This window comes from Conger conger, chromosome 10, assembly GCF_963514075.1.
Source record: "Conger conger chromosome 10, fConCon1.1, whole genome shotgun sequence".
Taxonomy (NCBI): domain Eukaryota; kingdom Metazoa; phylum Chordata; class Actinopteri; order Anguilliformes; family Congridae; genus Conger; species Conger conger.
The window spans coordinates 24,941,318-24,963,841 of NC_083769.1; the positions used below are offsets into that span (position 1 = coordinate 24,941,318).

Here is a 22,524-nt window from a genome sequence, read left to right on the forward strand (position 1 = left end):
TTACACCTGCTCTGTCACACACCTTACACTGGACAACAAGCTGGACATAAACTGGGGTAATTCAGATAATTATATGCTCTGCAACACATTATTGTGGAACCATTGCGATAGAGTGGAAGAATATATATACAGTGCATGGGGAAAGTATTCACAGCGCTTCACTTTTCCCACATTTTGTTATGTTACAGCCTTATCCCAAAATTGAATAAATTCATTTTTTCCCTCAAAATTCTACACACAACACCCCATAATGACAACATGAAAGAAGTTTTTTTGAAATCTTCACGCCACAAATGCAGGCTATTATCTGTGCATAAACATATATGCTACATACAGAGAGAGTGAGAGACGGCCGTCCAGCCAAATGGAGGAACCGGGCAAGAAGGACTTTCATCAGGGAGGTTACCAAGAACCCAGCGGCAACTCTTCGTAAGTCCTCTGCTGAGATGGGAGAACCTGCTGGAAGGACAACCAGCACCCCAAGCCTTTATGATAGAGAGACATCTATCCTGTCATCTCCTGTGCCATATTCCTGGGGTGTTCTTTCTGGTGTGATGAGGTTAAAGGTGAGAATCGTCTTAAGAGCTGCACTTGAAGTCATGTGGGAGGAGCTTCACGTGTGGGCAAACCTAACTGTAGGCAGACCCCTTCTGACAAACCATTCCAGTCCAAGTCCAAGTGGAGGCTTTGCACTGTGGTGAGTTGCAAAACTGTCAAAAGATAATATATTATCTCAATATTTTATTAGATAAGGTTCTTTCAGATTAAGGTTGAAAATATTTACTGGAGTAAACATGTGAAAGTGTGTTGTGGTATTTCTTATGGGCTTGTTTTATCCTCAACATTCCTGACTCTTCGTAGTTATATTTGAGTATTGCTACACTCCTCTAATCTGTGTCTACTGTATGTCTCCAAGAGGCTGAGCTGGAGAAGGAGCCTAATTTATTGATTGGAGTACATCGGGATAACCTATAATCAAGTGTGTGTGCAAACGAATGATTCAGAGTTGAGGCCGGTCAAGAAACAGCTGTGCAGCCAATTGTCCAATTACTTTTGTTCCCCTAAAATGTGGGAAATATGAATAAAAGAGCTGTAATTCTTACATGACCTGATATGGATTGAGATACCTGACTGTTTTAAATGTAAATTATTTTTCTCAATGCCTTTTCTGGATTTCAGTTTCTGAATGCCTTTTCTGGATTTTAAAATAGCCATTTTCTTTCATTTTGTGTTTTAACTGTACTGATGCTTAAACTGTTTCAGGCTGATGCATGGTTTGCTGATGTGAATAACTCCGATTTATCCAAAATAATCATGAAAACGCATGACAAATCATGAGCTCGTCTTGTTATGCTCACAATTTGAACCATCATTCCAAAAAACATCCCAACTATGGCGAGTTTCTGCCACCTCTTTTGTAAATTGTGTGTGTTATTCAGAGGTACTCCATGGTACTGGGGCTTGTGAAAAGGGACACCAGTCTCCTTCATCAGCCTGGCTCATTTTTGGCATTTGCACATTTGCTCATTGTGATGGGTAGTACATTGTGATCTGTAATATTGATAATGGCTATAATGAGATGAATGATATTGGATTGTAAAGTAATCCCTTGCAATCTGTATTTTGATAATGTTCCATTGTTTGATAATTGATTCTGCTTTCATGAATTATTATTTTTTAAATATATTTATGTATATGGATGTATGTAAGCCATATTTCATTTTTTTCTTTGTCCACGTTTGTGGGGAAAAGAGATCTGGCAAGTGTTTGAAAAGCTTCACAGATCAATGGTACCCATCCCTGACCTGTCCTGGGGGTGAAAGCTGAACAGGATCAAACTCAGATAGGATCTCAATACAGGCACACAGAAACCGATTGTAAATTATCTTGAGCTTCCAGTCTTTTTTAATTATTATTATTTTTCATGATTGTACAAGTAATAAATGATTTAAAAAAAAATGGCAACCAAAGTACTTTCCTTTATTTATTTGCATGGATCCACTTTATCAGTTCACATTTACTTTCCATTTTAATCTGTGTTGATGCTGAATCTACAATGTTTTTGTTGTACTGTAGAGACACTTATATGTATGTGCATCTTGGTGGGTTATCTCAGAGTGTGTAAGGACACTGTAGTGCATTCTGTAACTTTAAGGCTAATGTTTGGTCTATTCAAACCTGCTATCTGCTATACTGTATTACTACGGCCCCCTCTGACAAACAGGTCTATTCCAGTCCTAGTCCAATTGAGGCTTTGCACTGTGGTCAGTTGCTAAACTGTCAAATGAGAAGGTGTTCAGTGTGTGATGTAGTGGTAAGTTCCCTTCAGTTTGGACTCGATGGTTGTCAGTTTGAATCCTAGATGGAGATATGCATTTGCCTGCGGCCCAAAAGTTATTGTTTGTCAATCTTCAGTTTCCCCAGGCATTATGCTTTAATCTCCAGATCTCTAAAACAGGGTGTCAAACACAAATTCGGGGGGGAAGCAGTATTTTTTTGCGGTTTCCTTTCTATTAGCAGGTTTAGGTTTTGGAATCAAGGTATGGCCAATCTATGTCTAGAAGTAATCACAAGTGCTGCAACACACCAAGAACAGGAGACATTTACAGCCCTCCAGGACTGAAGCCTGACACTACCTTACTAAAGTCTAAATAAACATTTTTCTTTGATTGATGTCTCTCTTTAGATTGAGTGATAGCCCGTTACCATGCAGGGTGGCAAGGTCTGATGAACAATTTAAGGTCCTAATTGGTTCTATAGGTGGTCACCTGTTCCAACTTTATTAAATTGGACAGCACTGCAGCCAGGCCAGTAGGCAAACTGGTGTAGAAACTGTGTATTGTATTCAAGTACTTAACTCAAGTTTCTGTTGAGCCAGACATTTGTGTCAGTGAACAGAAATGCATAGTTTGTACAGTGGACTCCAAAATGAATGATGGACAAGAAATATATGCAAACAAACACACTGTGAGCACTTTATTAGGTATTAATTAGACTTCTGCTGCTGAATTAGGCTTCTGCTGCAGCTGATGTAGCCTATCCTCTTATAGGTTTGACATGTTGTGTGTTCAGAGATGCTCTTCTGCATACCACTGTTGTAATGTGTGGTTATTTGTGTTACTGTCACCTTCCTGTCAGCTTCGACCAGTCTGGTCATTCTCCTTGGACCCCTAATTAACACAGCGTTTCTGTCTGCAGAACTGGATGTTTTTTGTTGTTCACACCATTCTCTGCAAAATCTAGAGACTGTTGTGTGTGAAAATCCCAGGCAATCAGCAGTTTCTGAGATACTCAAACCACCCTGTCTGGCACCAACAATCATTCCACGGTCCAAGTCATTTAGATCACATTTTGTTCCTCATTCTGATTGTTGATGTGAACTTGAACGGCTGAAATTTTGGGGGATTTCCGTATACAGTTGTTCAACGCGGAGTGCAAAACACAGTTAGCCCAGGAGTTTTGACTTGTGTTGGCTTTCTGAGAAGTTCGAAGCTATGAAAGGAATTACTGTGCTTCTTTTTCTGTTACAGGCTACGGCTGTAAAGACAGGTAAAACTTCTAGTTATTTATGTACTTGATGCAAATGCTCACATGGTACCTATAGCCATTTATTCATGAAAATTGAAATCGAAAGTAAAGCACTAACTCAGTTGAAAGGAAACCATGCACTTGACAGCTGTGGATGTTTGTGAGGTTAAGTATCTTCCGGGTACAGCGGTACCCATTGTTCTATGAGTTATTGGCAAGCTTTAAGCTCTATGGGAATTGGATTTTATCCAATCTCGAGACTGAAAAACTATCTACGCAACGCCATCTTGATGGCCAATCAAGGCAAAGATGCGCTTCAGCGACCATTTACATACGGTGGCTATATAAGCGACATCGCAGGCCGTTGTTCTTTCTTCCAGACAAATTTTCAGTGAAGGAAAGAGACAGGGCCTGTGAAGCTTAAAGCTCGCTAATAACTAATTGAACAATGGGTACCGCTGTACCCGGAAGTTCTATTTCTTTATTAGCTTCACTTTAAGCTCTATGGGAACCCTATAGCCCACGCCCTGTCGTCAACATCAGCCCCCTGACGCAGAACAACAGGCGATGGCAGTGATAGCCAATCAAGAGGGGCTCCCCTCAATAGCCAGCCCTTTTTCATGCATGAAAAAAAGGGGGGACTGTATAAACCGAGGAGCCACAACCATCCCCAGCGCTCGGTTCATGTAAACCAGCTACCGAATACCCAAGCCGGGAGATGGCCAATATAAACATGCACGCTTCTAGCCACCGCATAGAGGCGTCGCACATAATGTGTTTGAGCAGCAGTTACGTCCGATTGGACTCTGAGCTCAGGACTGCATATGCAACCGACGGTGTCGATGCATCCAGCAGATAGAAACGTACAAAGGCGCATGGCAAACTCCATGACGCCGCTGTACAAATGTCCTGCACACTGACCCCCTTAAAAAGCGCCCGAGAAGCTGCCATGCCTCGAGTAGAGTGGGCGCGAACCCCCCTACAGAGGGGGCAAGCCCATACACTCATACGCCCAGTTGATTGCGTCAGTAAGCCAATGGGAAAATCTCTGTGCCGTAACAGGTTTTCCTCTAGCAGCAGCACCATAACAGACAAACAGCTGATCTGCTTGTCGAATAGGCTGCGAACGTCGTACGTATATCGACAGAGCACGCACTGGGCAAAGTTTATGAAGCATAGCATCCTCCTCATCGTCATGAGGAGGGGGCTTGAAAGCCACCAGGTCCAATACCTGTGAGCGGAAGGACGTGGTGATAACCTTCGGGGTAAATGCAGGGTTCGGTCTCAACTCTGTCAGATCCTGAAAAGGAGAGACAGTCCGGGTGCACAGACAAGGCGCATAAATCGCTTACTTGCTTAGCAGAAACAAGCGCAGTAAGCAGCGCCACCTTAAGGGACAAAGCTCTCCACTCAACGCTCTCCAGCGGTTCGAAAGGAGGACTACACAGGCTTTTAGTACCACCGTTAAGTCCCACTGTGGAACACGGGGTGGGGCCACGGGTTTCAGACGCCGGACGCCCTGGGGTGGGCAGCCACCATAGAGCCACCATAGAGCCACCATAGCCAGTATGGCATGCAGAAATTGCAAAGACATACCCCTTTAACGTGGACAAAGATAACCCCTTATCAAGTAGGCTCTGCACAAAGTTGAGCACTACGGATACAGGGCACACCAGGGGGTCCTGAGAGCGTTCGAGACACCAAGTCTCGAAGGCCTCCCATCTGCCTTTATAAGCCATTGTAGTTGAGTTAGCGCAAGCATGCTGTATAGTATTTACAGCTACCTCGCTCAATCCCATGTTCATGTAACCAGGTGGCATTTCGGAATATTAAGATCCAGTACAATGGGTATTAAAAGGTGAATAAGTTCACACAAGTTTTTGTATTTTTGGTGATTTAATATAAAAGGCCTACATTGTCATTTTGTTGCTGTGTTGATTTCATGTAATGTTAAGTGCACAGCGACGAGGTTCAGTTAACTGTTTACCCAGAAGGAGGCGATAGTCACTGTACCTGTTCTAGAGTGTATACTTACTCGTGTGATTTATTAGTTTACCGTGCTCATGGGAAATCTGTCTTTTTCGTTTGATATCTTCATGTGAGAAGTAAGCAGAAGGGTGCATGGTCCAAGGATTTAATAATTATCTGGCAAGCCCACTGCCGTATTGTATGGATATAAAACGCTTTTAGCAAACAAGCTACAATACGTCTTCATACTGCTAGCCCTCATTGGCAGTCAAATGTAACGATGGGAAAATAAAGACAAAGAACCCCGATACATTTTGTGTCCTGTGTGGTGGTAGTGATTCCCTCAGGTTACATTCACAAGCCTGCTCCTAACAGGGGCCAGGCCGTGAGGCGCAGCCTGCTTGGGTGGGGATGAAAAATGGTCCCCGCCCCCTGTGACAGGAGGTCCCGGTGCTGGGGAAGTCGCCACGGGACGCCGGTCAGCAGCAGGGCTATATCGGCCATCCACTGTTTGTGCGGCCAATCTGGCGCGATCAAAATCAGGGGTTTCTTCTCCTCTCTCACTTTGGCTAGTACCTGCGGTATCAGACCAAAAGGGAGGGAAGGCATAGAGCAGGCCCTTGGGCCAGAAATGGGCTAGCGCATCCACTCCCAGTGGGGGCGAGCCGGTTGCTGTCATCGCAAACCATAATGGGCAATGCGCATTCTGTCAGGAGGTGAATAAATCCACTCTCGCTTTCCCAAAGCGTGACCACACCTACCACGAGTGGGTGAAGACACCACTCTAGGGGGGAGGGACCGCCCCAAGACAAGAGGTCTGCGCTGCAGTTCAGCTGCCCCGGGACGTAGAGCGCCCGTAAGGAGTGAAGTCGGGGGTATGCCCAAGTCCAGATCCTCACCGCCAGCCGGTGTAGATGTGGACATTTGGTGCCGCCCTGTCGGTTTAGGTAAGCGACTGTCGCTTTGTTGTCGCTTCTGATTAGAATGGGTCTGCCCCGAAGAAGGGGTTCGAAACGTTGTAATGCAAGCCATACTGCTGTGATCTCCAGCACATTGATATGAGGCAGAGGAGGGTTCCACAACCCGCTCGCCATCATTCCATTGCAGACCGCCCCCCACCCCTTGGTGGAGGCGTCTGTGTATACAGGGACATGAGTGGAGATAGCGCCCATTGGCACACCGACACTCAGCATTCGCCCATTTCGCCAGTGCTCTCACAACCGACTGTGGAATGCGAAACAGTTTTGGGCGATCTCTCATTGGATCGAAATGCATTCGCTTGAGCCAGAATTGCACCGGTCTCATGCGTAGCAATCCCAACGGAACCACGGCGATTGCTGCTGCCCTTAAATCCAACAGGCGCATAATCGTGATTCCACTGACGCAGCGACCTGGGAGAAATCGGCAAGCGTGGTCTCTCAGGGAAGCAATTCTCTCCTGACGCTCTTGTCGCGATTGATAGTGAAACCCAATCCTTCGATGTGGGTTATCAGCATCTCGGTGTGTTTCGCTGCCAACTCCCTGGAAGGGGCTAACACAAGCCAGTTTGAGTTTGGTAAATTCGTACGCTCTTCCCAGAAAAGCGAAACGAAGGTACTGCCAATGGCACATGATGGCTAACAAATCTGTCGCAGGAAACTACTGGGCTGAAACTATTGGTCTCACACCGCCGTCTTTCTTTGGAACGAGGAAATAAAGGGAATAAAACCCTCGCATTTCATCGTGTTTGGGGACTAGGCGGATCACGATTTTTGCCAAGAGAGTCTCTATCTCTTGGGAAAGTGAACTGTTTAGATGCGGGGGCATATTCGTTTCCCTTACTCCTACAAAAGGAGGAGGGGGGACAGCGAACTGTAACGCGTAGCCCTCTCTGATTACAGTACTGAGCCATGGCGTCAGCTTGCACTTCCGAGTCCAAGCACAAAGGTTGAACGCGGACCTGGTTGAAAGCAGTGCAGACTGTACCGCGGGCTCTATGCAAATGTTCACTCCCTAATCCGGAACCGTATGTTTTACGTCTTGGTCTATGTGTACCCAGCTCGCGTTTTTGTTTCCCCCTTGTTATTGCATTATTGCCCGTCGTGTTCCTCACCTGTTGTTTAATTGTTTAGCCCTCCTCACTCCCGTGCTCCGCCTAGTATGCCACTTCCCTTCATGTATTTAAACCCCAGCCTTTGATAGAACCCTTGTCAGAACGTTGATCGTCTTTGCGGTTGCTGAGTCCTAGTAAGACCATGAGATGCCCTTTGCCTGATATTGAGTTCGCCTTTGCCCTTTTGTTTTGTCGCGTTTGTGTTTTCTTGGTTTTGGTCTTCACTTTGTGTTTTTTGACCTCCCGCTTGCCTGATCCCTTGTACCTCTGCACATCTGCCTTTTTGTTTTCTCTTTTGCTACTCAATTTGGCATTGTGTTTTACCTGGCTTGATTATTGGACTGTAATAAACAATGTTTCTGACTACCCCTGGGTCTGCGCTTGGGTTTCTATTGTCACAGCCATTGAATTGAATAGTGTATATGTTGGTGTTTGCCATCACATAATTCCAAATTCATGCTCTAAAATTCCCAGTATCCATGGCATGGCTACCTGGCATGGTGTTTTTCATAAATCTAGTGGTGTTTTCTACAGTTTGATTCATATCTTATGGATTTGAAATAATATGCTTATGTTTATCAATATCAAAAAGTAGGATCTCTGTGTAACCTCTGTGTAATACCTTTTAAATTCTTAGATCCTATTTTTATGAATAACTTCTGGACAAATGGGACACCACGCTTAGCCTTATATCACATTTTTGGGGCGTCAATACTAATTCATCATTATCATGAACTTGATCGTTTATGAACAGGTGGGATTATTATATGGTCATTAAGGACTCGTGAGACTCACCAAAGTACCTACACCATTCACCAAATCTCCTATTAATGCAATAAATGTAAATGTAATCTCAAAAGAGGTCAGCCATAGCAATGAAGGTCTAAGCTATGACTAAATGCCATATTTATAGGAAACTTTGTGTTTTATTACTCCAATTAAGCACTATTCTCAGCCAATTACCCAGAATTACCCATTTCAATGTTGAATCCAGTTTTATATATGAGCAATTTTAATATTCAATTGGCTTATTAAAATAATTTTGCCACTCTAAATCAAAACAAAATATGAAAGAATGGAATAATACAAGCACAAAACAAAGTTCTGCACACAACCCAAACAGCTGAGAGCAATCGAAAAGCTAATTGGAGACATAAAAAAACTGACTGAAAATCGAAAAATTTTGATAAATCCCACATTATTTGTGTAAATGCATTTCCGAATGATTTACGGACAAATTCATTCTGCTCATGTTTAAGAAATAAGACCCAGTCTCTAAAAACATGCAGGACTTGAATTCAAAATTGTGAGTTCCTGATGATTTAGTGTTAATTTGCCTAATTTTATCCAGTAGGAAATTATGGCCAGTTTGCCACTGTTTACATTTCCAAAATAAATGCAAAGCAGTTTTATATGTCGTATCTATTTTTACTGTACCAAACTGTGAAGTCAATACACCCCAACTGGTTACTTGTTAAACCCAGTCTGGAATTTTCACATATTTGATTAAGTAATGTTTCTAAAAGTTAATTAATTAAGTCTCAAGCCTTGTAGTGAGAGATGAATCTTTCACATTCATTCTTAACATGTATTTACTTTTGGAGTTTACTTTTTTAATAGTCCTTTATATTATCTGTTTCCTGAAAATAAAATTTAAGACACAGACCCGCACACACAGACAGTTGTCCTTGCAAAGTTTGATTGCAGACGTAAGGATTTAGTGCTGTATGTGCAGTACATGTTTCCATTTGTATAGGAAAGTCCTAAGAATTTAATGCAATACATATTTCATGGTATTCTCCTGCCTTCACAGCTCTACTAATGATTGTTGATGTTTCCCCACAGGGTCACACTCTCTCTGGGCATTTGCAACATTTATACACGGACAGACCCAATTACCAGAATTCAGTGTAGTGGTTATGCTAGATGATCTTCAGGTGCTCTACTATGACTGCAACATAAAAAAACTGATCTCTCGAAGCCAACCAAGCTCAACAAATGAAGATTTTATCCTTGAAGGTGCAAACATTGTGATGCAAGACGCTTATAATTCCATGAGAAGTCTAGCACATCATGTAAACCTCTTCTCCAATCACACTGGAGGTGAGCTGAGTGCAACAACCAGATGATTGACATGTGCAGGTTTGTCGTTTGAATGTGGATGTGGCCTGTACTGCCACATGATACTTCATTAAAATATTATACAGAAGGGCAATGGTTTCTCCACAGCATGGTGGCTGGTCATACTGGTACATTTCCTGTTTGCTCAGTCAGAGACTGTTCAGAGACTGGATGACCCTCTAATCTGAATTACTTGTGGGGAAGCAATAAAAAAATCTGGGATTAAAAAAACCACAGCATCTGCAGTAAAAAGGATGATAGCAGAGCTGAATAAATCCAGTAAATGTAGGGTAAAGGCTGGTTTATACTCTGTCACTCAACTGAAATCGCAGAATGTTCATGAACGTTCTAATGTTGCCCAACATTGCAATCATTGTTCAATTAAAAATATATTTGATTTATGAAGTATAAACTGGTTGCAGCGATGGTTGCCCATCAAAATATAAACCATTCTTAACAGGTACATTCACAGAAGTTAGTTACAGCTAGGGGTAAGACAGAGGGCATTAAGAATGTTTGTTTATGAACGAATATTCAAAGTTTTGGCATTGGACATTTTCAATAGATGCACATTCAACAAAATCTGATATTTATATTCCTTAGGTCACGGATGCAATTGAAGAGGGCTCTAGACTACAAATATTCTCATTGCATTTTCATGAAAGCAATTCAAGGAAGTAGGTTGATGTTTGAGACTCTTGGCTTATTTGCCTCTTTTTTTTCTTTGTTTTGAAGGAGTTCATGTTCATCAGGGGATGGGTGGATGTGTGCTGGACAATGACAAGCCCAGCCCGATCATGGTGTGGGAAGCTTATGATGGAGCAGAAGTGACTCATTACGACATGCATGATCGCACAGTCAACCCTCTATGGCCACAGCTTATGTGGACCACACTGAAAGAAAAAACCTGTCAAATGATATATATAAATATTTATCAGCCTATTTGTATCCAAACACTGAAGTACTATCTGGAGAAAGAGAAGAACATTGTGTTAAGAAAAGGTAAAGTAACTTTCTACAAACACCTAACTAAAGCACAAGTTCTTTATACCCTGATATCCTGTACAGTTTGGAATTGCTGGAGTGTTACATTTCCTGTGGCCATAATAGCTGTGGGAAATTCTAAAGCAAGATTGCTTTTTATTTTCATTTTTTACTGTTTATACATGATAAAAAAAGGAAAAAGACCCTGTGCAAAACTTTGGGAACCCTTTTGGATTATTATTTGTTACTTTTTAAAAAGATGATTACTAAGGCCCAGACACAGGTGATTTACCCGTGAGGGCTTCAATGACTCCGGTGAGTATAATTCCAGGGCTGAACTTTTTATTCTGAAGCAACTCCATGACATTTAAAGTATCTGCAGTGGCTGTTCTGTCTCATGTCATAGGTTCCTCTAAACAGTTGTCCAAGGATGTCAGAATGAAGATGATTCATTTCCACCAAGAAGGAGAAGTCAAAAAAGGATTCTCAACTCCTATTATATACTGTGTTAACACAAACTCTGCGCACACACAAACACACCATTTATGAAAAAAGATTTACAGAAATGGATTGTAGCAAGAAATTGCACAACATGGAATGAGCGCCAGTCTTAACATATGTGCAACCTGTCCATTGTACAAAACTGAAATCAATGTAAAATATGTATTCGGTCCTTCAAAAATCCAAGGCACACTTGACCTTGCCACACAGCACACTATTTGAAAGCCACTGCCTGAAAATATGGGGAATATGTAGCTGTAAAAGGTCTGTAATTCCTAAACACACCTGATATGGATTTAAATACCTTCAGTGCTGACAGTGCTTTAATCTCAATAATCTTCATTGTTTATTTTCCAATCCAATATGCTAGAATACAGAGCCAAAACAACAAAAATTGTGTCACTGTGTTATGCCGGGGGGAACAGAGGAACCAGTAGCAGACGGGTGCAGAAAAATGGCAGGTTTTAATACAGCAGGGGCAGACAGAGCGTAGTCAAAAAACAAGCCAAGGTCCAATTACAGGGGGTCAGTCTAAACAGGCAGAGGTACAAAAATCCAAAACACAAAGAAGAGTCCAAGGAAGCAGGCAGGGGTCAGAAAACCAGATAACCAGATAACCAAGGGCAAGGGAAAGGACTCAGGAACAAGGGCAAGGGCAAGGAAAACAAGGAGGCTAGAACTGGGGGACGGAATACAAGGGCTCGGGAACAGAACAGGACAAGACGAACTAGCACAGTGCGACTGAAACGGACAGGTATAAATACACAGGGACATGAGACAAACTAGGCGGGGCATGGGAGTGAGGGCGGTCTAACAAATGAACATCAGGTGAAACACATGAAAGGGTAATAGGACAATAACGAGGGGGAAAACGAAAACGTGGACTGGATTCACAAAGACACACATGTAAAGCAAAAGGCTCTGGACTAAAGAGTAGACAATGCATAGATTGAAGACGTAGTGATAGTTAAGAGACAGGTGCGAACAAACGAGTAATAAGGGATAGCATAGGAAGGCGGAGTTATAGAACAGCGCAGAAATGCTAAGAGATGCGTTAGTGAGTTAGTAACGTGATTGTTAGTTAGCTAGTTAGACAGACAGTAAGTGTATTAATCGGATTAGTACTGTACAAGACCTAGATTAGTAGTGGTTAGTAAGAATAGTGCTTTACAACATTTAACTACCAAGACAAAGCAGGAAGTAAGAAACGCGAGTGAGGAATTAATTGGAAACCTGAAAATACCGTAAACACCTGAATAGTGGGGCACGCAGACAGGGGAGTGACTCTACTGGAAAACATTCAGACACAGACATAACAGGGGAGGACGAGTGCAAAGACTAATGAAAATAAACAGAACCAGATATGAAATATGAAAAATAATAAATTACAAGAATAAATAATACTAAACAATGATACACTAACACACAGAACACAGGAACATAACACACTGTCCCAATACATTCACATTTAACTTGACATTTAATAAGTTTTAAATAATTTTGTTATCATGGTTTATGTTGTAGTCCCCATCATCTACATGGATAGTATCCTGGATACAATCTGCCCAGGCCTGCCCTTTGCTTTGTTTTAAATGTAAATGTAAAAATATTTTCTGACTGCCTTTTCTGGATAGCAGTGGCTTCGTACATCCTCTGAGCACTTGTCCTTTTGCTCTCAAAACAGCCTCAATTCTTTGTGGAATGGATTCCACAAGATATTGAAAAAAACAAATTTGAGATTCTGTTCCATGACATGATTGCCCCTCATGTGGCCATGAAGGGATGCACATGGTCAGCAATAAAGCTCCAATAGTATGTGGCATTCAAGTGATGATTGATTGGTATTAACGGACCCAAATTTTGCCAAGAAAACACCATTACACCACCGCCACCAGCCTGGAATGTTGACACAAGGCAGATTGGCTGATTTCGATAATCACATGAATAAGGAGGCATATAGGTGTTCCTAATAAAGTGCTCAGTAAGTGTATGTTGCATTCCTGTGGGTGCTACGCTGTGCAGTAGTTGCATTTATGTCACAGTCCTTTTCAAACAAAATTTACATTTTAATCCCATGTGAGGAACCTCTGCTTCCCTGCATTGCTGTATAACTGCCCTTTCTCTGGCTAATGCACTGCTGTTTCCCCCTTCAGAGCGCCCCAGAGTCAGGCTGATCCACAAGCCATGCACTGAGACTGGAGTAATGACGGTGAGCTGTCTGGCCACGGGCTTCTACCCCCGACACATAGTCCTGAGCTTGCTGAGAGACGGGCATCCCATCCCAGATGAGGAGCTGATTCTGGGGAAGGTGTTACCCAATGGAGATGGGACCTACCAGACTAGGAGGACCCTGCGTATCTGTTCAGAGGAACTGAGAGAGAGACATCATTACACCTGCTCTGTCGCACACCTTACACTGGACAACAAGCTGGACATAAATTGGGGTAATTCAGATAATTATATGCTCTGCAACACATTATTGTGGAATCATTGGGACAGGGTGGAACATTGCATTCCCAGTTTGAAGTAGAATGTCATGGCCTGTGTATTATTTATTTACTGTATCTCACTATAATGCTCTGTTTTACAGAACCAGAGGAAGGCTCAGATGTTGCAGTCATCATTTCTCTGGCTGTAGTGCTGGTTCTGGTTCTTGTCTTTACCATCCCTGCATTTGTCATCTATAAGAGGAGACACAGAGGTGAGAGGCAATAGTCATGGGGATGTCTTGAATGGGGAAAGGGTGAAACATTTTTATCTTGATCATTTTGTCTTTTTGCAGTCACTTTCCTAGACCACCCTGAGAATTGACTCTGCATCCTGGCTGCTTGCTAAAGGTAAGTGAAAAAGTATTGCACTTATCTTCAGCAGTGTTTACAGTAGAGTATGCTCTTCTGCCCCTTTAGAAGATGTATCACTGATAGTTTGTCCTCTCAGTTTCAGAGTCAGAAGACACAGCTTCACGCTCCTCTATCTTCATGCCACAAGTGCAGGCTATTATCTGTACATCAACATATAGGCAACAGCACCTCTTTTTCTATTTCACCTGTCAGGTTCATATTTCTTATGCTTTATACATATTTTAATATATAATAATATAAATAAAGGATAGATATAGGAAGGATGTGAGAGTGTGGGTGTGAGAGTGAGAGTGAAAAAGAGTAGGAAGGAGAGTTGGCTGTCCAGCCAAAACGGAGTAACCAGGCAAGAAGGGAGGTGACCAAGAACCCAACGGCCACTCTTACAGAACATCGGAAGTGGAGATGGGAGAACTTGCCAGAAGATTGACCTTCTTAGCAGCACTCCAGGCCTTTATAATAGAGTGGCTAGGCATACTTTACAAAGCAGCTGAGGTCTGAGAGAATGAGGACATATTCTCTGGTGTGAGACAAAAATAGAAATTCTTGGGCAGAACATGAAAGGGGCTTCTACAAAGTACTGAATTAAGGGTCTGAATACTTATATAAATGATTTCAGTTTTAGATTTTTAATACATTTGCTAAAATTTCTTGAAACATGTTTCACTTTGTATTCATGGGCTATTGTGTGTAGAATTGTAGAATCTCTCCCCACCTTCAAGCGCACACTGAAGATGCACCTCTTCAAGCAGCACCTCTCCCCGTCCCTCCCTACCTCCCTGTGAACCTTAATTGTTGTCTTTGTGATTTACTTTGTGTATCGGTATTTTTAGTTGGCTAGGTAAGCAGTGTTTGGATAGTTAAGTTTGGTCACTTTTGCTTTGTTTGTTTGTTTATTTGTTTGTTCAAAAAAATTCAAATTCAAATTCAAATAGGCCCTGGTCCTTATCTTTGTTGTACAGGTAGCTGTTGAAATTGTACTTCCCTCTAGGGTCTTTCAGTGCACTTATCCCTGGATATAGGTATGCACTTTGTTGTACGTCGCTGTGGATAAGAGCGTCTGCCAAATGCCATTAATGTAATGTCATATAATGTAATGTAAAGATGACTTGCTCAGGGACACTCCCTCAGACGACTGCTCTTACCTCCTTAACCAATGTTGCACCAGTGACACTCCCCATGACAAGATCCCATGAGACTCTTCGCAAAGAGTTGGGGTTCCCCGGTGTCCTGGCTAAATTCCAAACCTGGCTCTTTCAACCTGCTACCTAATGATTCCCTCAATCAATTTGCAGAAACATTTTTATTTGCCTCTCTACCTCAGCTGGTGTGTGGTGAGTGTTCTGGCACAAAATGGCAGCTCTGCATCACCCAGGATGGTGCTACACATTGGTGTGGTTGAGGCGAGTTTCCCCCAAATCACTCAAACGTATTCGAGTGTCTAGAAAAGCACTATATAAAATGTAATGATCTGTCTATAAATAGTTGTTTCAAACCTGTCATCTCCTGTGCCATATTCTTGGGGTGTTATTTCTGGTGTGATGAGGTTAAAGGTGAGAATCGTCTTAAGAGCTGCACTTGAAGTCATGTGGGAGGAGCTTCAGGTGTGGGCAAACCTAACTGTGGACAGACCCCTTCTGACAAACCGGTCCATTCCAGTCCAAGGGGTGGCGAGAGCTGGAGAAGGAGCCTAATTTATTGATTGGAGTACATTGTAAATGGTAAATGGCAGGCATTTATATAGCGCCTTTATCCACAGCGCTGTACAATTGATGCTTCTCCATTCACCCATTCATACACACACTCACACATCAACGGTGATTGGCTGCCATGCAAGGCCCCGACCAGCTTGTCAGGAGCATTTGGGGGTTAGGTGTCTTGCTCAGGGACACTTCGACACAGTCCGGGCGGGGATTGAACCGGTAACCCTCCGACTTCCAGACGACTGCTCTTACTGCCTGAGCCATGTCGCCCCCTTGTGCGTGTGAACAAATGATTCAGAGTTGAGGCTGGCCAAGAAACAGCTGTGCAGCCAATTGTCCAATTACTTTTGTTAATTACCTAAAATGTGGGAAATATGAATATAAGGGCTGTAATTCCTACACACAACCTGATATGGATTGAAATACCTTCAGTGCTGGCTGTTTTAAATGTGAATTATTTTCTGAATGCCTTTTCTGGATTTCAGTGGCTTTGTATGATGCAATGCATGGGCACTTGGCTGTGCAGTTTATACATTTACATCACAGCTGTAGTTGGTTATACTGCCAGACAACTACTCTTACCTCCTGAGCCAATGTCGACCAAGTGACACTTCCCATGACAAGATCCCATTCCCATGTGTCCTGGCTAAATTCCAAACCTGGCTCTTTCGATCTGCCACCTAATCATCCCCTTAATCAATTTTCAAAAACATTGTAAACATTTGCCTCTTTGCTTCAGCTGGTGAGTGTTCTGGCCCAAATGGCAGCTGTGCATCACCCAGGAGGGGCCTACACATTGGTGGTGGTTGAGGCGAGTTTCCCCCAAATCACTGTAAAGTGTTGGAGTGTCTAGAAAAGGACTATATGAACACATTTGGAGGGATTTCAGGCCATTCCTCGATGCAGATCCTTGCAAGATCCTTCACATTCTTGGGTGTGTGCTTATTAGCGGCCCATATTCAGTTTAGCCCAGTGCTTGAAGTGGAAAAAAATAAGTGCCAGTACTCCTTATTCACGTGTTGGAAAGTGTATCAGCCGATATCAGCAAACCCTTGCCGGTTCCCGTTTGAAGCAACAAGGATTCCGATCAGTGATCAGAGCACAGTGTGAGTGTGCCGGTACTCCGCAGAGTAAAATGTAGAACTTCCGGCCCACTTCAAGCACTGGTTTAGCCCACAGGTTTTTGATTGGATTGAGATGGCCATTGCAAAACATAGATTTTGTTGTCAGAGAACCATTTCTGTGTGGATTTTAAAGTATCCGTTGGGTCATTGCCTTGCTTGAAAGTCACCTACGGCTAAGCCATGTGGTAGAAGCAACTAGATTGTCAGCCAAACTGGCCTGATACTTGATGGAATCCATTATACCATTGATCTTAACGTAGACTTTTAGAATTAAAACAGCCCCAAAACATAGCTGATCCACCACCATATTTCACAGTGGGTATGAGGTGTCTCTCCTTTAATGCATCTCTGTTTCAATGCCAAATATGCCAAGGAATTATTAGACCAGAAAATTTAATATTATTTGTCATGACTTGCAGCTGTTCGACAGGATGTAAACAGCTCCCCACCCAAGTCTCCCCATGCACCTGAGATCCTTGAGGGCCAGAATAGTTATCCATCTAGTCCTCCTTGTCAGGGCCAGAGCCCAGGCCTGCAAATTTGTGTAATACACTCAGGAGATTGTCAGCAATGCTGCCGGTACTTTTTCAGTTCACAAATTCTTTCAATTCCAGTATCTTGAGGAACAATGTTAAAATGTTTGTTTGCAAATAAAATGAATAAATATGATATGCCTTATAGGTTATTTTTGACAATTGCACACATGTTTATGTTTATAGATTATGGACCCCTTAAAGTACCCTTGCCCATCCCCTGGTATAGTTCCAGAATCGCCACTGACTGTAGGAACATATCCGTGTATTTAGTTGAATGGGACTACTTTGCTTTTTTAACAAAACTCCAGTTAATAACTGACCTAATGTTAAGTCTCCTCTTGCCTTAATATGCCAGTCAGTCAGTCGTGACTTTTGTGCACTTCGCTTATCAGTTTCAGTCTCAAAGAAACCAAATAGGGGCAGGTGAGAGCACCTGAGTGTAATCGGCTAAAGGTCCTTGTTTAAAGGAACCCGGGACTGAGTTTGGGGTGTTGGCTTTTTCAGACGTTATGGAGGGAATAACAGCACTTCTTATTCTTTCACTGGCTGCAGTTGTTAACACAGGTAAAAGCTTTAGCTATCCATGTACTTGATGTATTTTCTCAGATGGCATAGCCTATATAGTCATTGATTCACAATCGTTTGAATCTAACCTGGAGCACTAATTTAGTTGAAAGCAAACTTTGCACTTGACAGCAGTAGGCTATGTTTGTTGGGTAAGGTAAAACAGTGTTCTGTTATTACAAATGGGTTCAGTGCATTTCAAATGACCCTACTTTTCATGGGAATATGCTTTTGTGTAGAAATGATTCATAGCGAACTGCGCTTAATGTTAATAACGGTTTACACAAAGAAGCTTCAAAGGTATAAAGTTTGATTCGTAACATGCACTCGCCTTTCCTGGCATTGCATGAACATTAGGCTACAGTCCGAGGGGACCAGGTTACAACTTGGCCTACAACCTGCTTAACATTGCAGTTAATGTAAAGTTTCTTTGAAAATGTTTTTTCATCACACGGTGGTGCTTGTGTAATTCAGAAATTACAACATTGAAACCTCAAGCAGGGCAGTCTGTAGCGTAGTGCTTAAGGTACATGACTGGTACACGTGGTTTGATCCCCTGTGTAGCCACAATAATATCCGTTGGGCCCTTCGGCAAGGCCCTTAACCCTGCATTGCTCCAGGGGAGGATCGTCTCCTGCTTACTTTAATCAATTGTTTGTCGCTCTGGATAAGAGTGTCTGCCAAATTCCATTAATGTAATGTAAATCTAGTTTATGATGCGATTAAACTAAGAATTAGTGGTGTGACGTGTGAGCTCTAGAATTAGAATTGTTCTTCGTATCATTGTGCACCATTTTTTATTGACTTGTAGCCTATTGAATCCAGTGGGCATTTTTGGAAGATTTTGCAATCCCATAATTCTAAATTCATACAGTAAAAATTAACCGTGTCGGTGTTGTATATACATGTGGCAGGGCGACATGTCTCAGGCAGTAAGAGCAGTCGTCTGGCAGTCGGAGGGTTGCCGATTCGATCCCCCGCCTGGGCTGTGTCGAAATGTCCCTGAGCAAGACACCCCCAAATGCTCCTGACGAGCTGGTCGGCGCCTTGCATGGCAGCCGATCGCCATCGGTGTGTGAGTGTGTGTATGAATGGGTGAATGAGAAGCATCAATTGTACAGAGCTTTGGATAAAGGCGCTATATAAATGCCAACCATTTACCATTTTTACATGTGCTGATGGTCTTCTATAATCTAATGGTTTTTCCTAAAAATAGTGTGATTTAAATGCATTTCAGTTCCCATTTTGGAGGATACCTGGTTTAGTGTTCTTCAAGAATGTCATGGACTTTCCTAGTAGTGTATATGTTGGAGTTTGCCATCTCATAATTCAAATTCTTACTGTAAAATTCTGAGTATCCATGGCATGTCTACCTGGCATCGGCGTTCTTCATGAACAAAGTGGTGTTTTCTGAAAACAGTTTGATTTTATCTTTTCTGAATTTAAGATGTATTGCCATGTATTGAACTGCAACATTTCAAACAATTTATTCTTAATTTCAGTGACAGTCAGTGCATCCCATGACACTGTATTAACAGAATACTTGCATTTTTTAAATTCTTTGGCTTTGCAAGTCACTTAATTCCGCTGCTGACACTGCTAAAAATAATATGCTTTTGTTTATCAATATCAAAAAGCAGGACCTCTGTGTAAACAAACTTTTTAAATTCTTAGATCCCATTTTTATGAATGACTTCTGGACAAATGGGACACCATGCTTAGATTATATTGTATTTTTGGGGCATCAATACTATACTAGTAAACAATGCTCATGAATTAGATTATTTAGGAACAGGAGGGATTATTCTGTGGTCATTTAGAACTCGTGAGACTACGGTCTTGAAGGTGCGGTCTCTCCACATGCGCCATTCACCAAATCTTTTATTAAAGCAATAAATGTAAATATAACTCCAATTAAGCACTAATTAATCAGAATAAACAACACCCATTTCAATGTTGAATCCAGTTGCGTTTTATATGTATGAATAATTATAATATTCGAGTGGCTTATTAGAATACTCTAAATCAAAACAAAATATGAATGAATGGAATAATAAAAGCTAAGAGCAATCGTGAAGTCCATTTGGGACATTTCTCTGACTAATGACTGAAAATCTGAAAACTTTGATGAATCACATTATTTCTGTAAATGCATTTCCAATTGATTCATGGTCAAATTCCTTCTGCTCACATTTAATAAATAAGGCCCATTCTCTAAGGAACTTGAATGCAGAACTGTTCCTGATGATTTAGTGTTAATGTGTCTAATTTTATCCAGGAAAAATTATGGCCTGTTTGCCACTGTATACATTTACATAATCAATGCAAAGCAGTTTTATATGTCATATGTTTTTCTACTGTACCAAACTGTGAAGTCAATACACCCCAACTGGTTACCCAGTCCGGAATTTTCACATATTTGATCAAGTACTGTTTTTAAAAGTTTATGAATTAAATCTCAAGCGTTGAAGTGAGATGTATCTTTCACATTCATTCTTAACATGTATTTACTTTTGGAGTTTACTTTTTTAATAGTCCTTTATATGATCTGTTTCGTGAAAATAAAATTTAAGATTACTGACACCGCACACAAAGACAGTTGTCCTTGCAAAGTGTGATTGCAGACCTAAGGATGCAGTACATGTTTCCATTTGTATGGGAAAGTCCTAAGAATGTAATGCAGTACATATTTCTGGTCACGAAACAAATATTCTCCTGCCTTCACAACTCTCGTAATGATTCTTGATGTTTCCCCACAGGGTCACACTCTCTCTGGGCATTTGCAACATTTATATATGGACAGACCCAGTTCCCAGAATTCAGTGTAGTGGTTATGCTGGATGTTCTTCAGGTGCTCTACTATGACCGCAACATAAAGAAAGTGATCTCTCGAAGCCAACCAAGCTCAACAAATGAAGATTTTATCCCTGAAGGCACAAACATTGTGATGGAAGACGCTTATAATTCCAGGAGAAGTCCAACACATCGTGTAAACATCCTCTTCAATCACGCTGGAGGTGAGCTGAGTGCAACAACCAGATGATTGACATGTGCATGTTGGTTGTTTGAATGTGGATATGGCCTGTACTGCCACATGATACTTCATTAAAGTATTATACAGAAGGGTATTGGTTGCTCTACAGCATGGTGGCTGGTCATACTGGTATATTTCCTGAACAGTCAGAGACTGTTCAGAGACTGGATGACCCTCTAATCTGAATTAATTGTGGGAAACAATAAAAAAAATCTGGGATTAAAAAAAACACAGCTCAAAAATGATAGATGAAGCCCATATGCAGGTTGACACATAGAGCCAGTTACAGCATCTATAGTAAAAAGGATGATAGCAGAGCTGAATAAATCCAGTAAATGTAGGGTAAAGGCGGGTTTACACTCCGTCACTTAACTGAAATCGCAGAATGTTCATGAACGTTCTAATGTTGCCCAACATTGCAATGGTCATTGTTTAATTAAAAACATATTTCATTTATGAAGTATAAACTGGTTGCAGCAATGGCTGCCCAACGAAATATAAACCAGTCTTAACAGGTATATTCACAGAGGTTATTTACAGCTAGTAGTAAGACAGAGGGCATTAAGAATGTTTCTTTATGAACGAATATTCAAAGTTTTGGCATTGGACATTTTCAATAATGCAATTGAAGAGGGCACTAGACTACAAATATTCTCATTGCATTTTCATGAAAGCATATCAAGAAAGTAGGTTGATGTTTGAAACTCTTGGCTTATTTGCCTCTTTTTTTTCTTTGTTTTAAAGGAGTTCATGTTCTTCAGAGGCTGGGTGGATGTGTGCTGGACAATGACAAGCCCAGCCCGGTCATGGTGTGGGAAGCTTATGATGGAGTAGAAGCAACACATTACGACATGCATAACCGCACTGTCAGCCCTCGATGGCCACAGCGTATGTGGTCCACACTGAAAGAAAAAAACACTCAAATGATATATATATATATAAATATTTATCAGCCTATTTGTATCCAAACACTGAAGTACTATCTGGAGAAAGAGAAGAACATTGTGTTAAAAAAGGTAAAGTAACCTTCTACAAACACCTAACTAAAGCACATATTTCTTTATTCCCTGATATCCTGTACAGTTTGGAATTGCTGGACTGTTTCTGTGGCCATAATAGCAGTGGGAAATTCTAAAGCAAGATTGCTTTTTATTTTCATTTTTTACTGTTTATACATGATTTAAAAAAAAAGGAAAAAGACCCTGTGCAAAAGTTTGGGAACCCTTTTGGATAATTATTTGTTACTTTTTAAAAAGATGATTACTAAGGCCCAGACACAGGTGATTTACTCGTGAGGGCTTCAATGACTCCGGTGAGTATAATTCCAGGGCTGAACTTTTTATTCTGAAGTAACTCCATGACTTTTAAAGTATCTGCAGTGGCTGTTCTGTCTCATGTCAACAACCATAGGTTCCTCTAAACAGTTGTCCAAGGATGTCAGAATGATGATGATTCATTTCCACCAAGAAGGAGAAGTCAAAAAAAGATTCTCAACTGCCTATTATATACTG

At 41.6% G+C, this 22,524-nt stretch overlaps 1 protein-coding gene and 1 pseudogene across 3 annotated transcripts; one reads left to right on the top strand and one right to left on the bottom strand.

Moving 5' to 3' along the window:
- Nucleotides 1–22,524, bottom strand: part of LOC133139505 (signal peptide, CUB and EGF-like domain-containing protein 3) — a 370,116-nt pseudogene that overhangs the window by 50,306 nt on the left and 297,286 nt on the right.
- Nucleotides 3,382–15,547, top strand: LOC133138306 (class I histocompatibility antigen, F10 alpha chain-like). 3 transcript variants are annotated; one of them, XM_061256941.1, is made up of 7 exons: nt 3,382–3,549; nt 9,434–9,691; nt 10,445–10,711; nt 13,348–13,638; nt 13,785–13,895; nt 13,977–14,031; nt 14,132–15,547. In XM_061256941.1, the coding sequence occupies exons 1-6, from the start codon at nt 3,495–3,497 to the stop codon at nt 14,003–14,005; spliced, it is 1,011 nt and encodes a 336-aa protein (XP_061112925.1). In that variant the 5' UTR covers nt 3,382–3,494; the 3' UTR covers nt 14,006–14,031; nt 14,132–15,547. The 3 variants fall into 3 exon arrangements, with proteins under 3 accessions (XP_061112925.1, XP_061112926.1, XP_061112927.1); XM_061256942.1 differs by lacking the exon at nt 9,434–9,691; XM_061256943.1 differs by lacking the exon at nt 3,382–3,549 and having other exon boundaries at nt 9,608–9,730.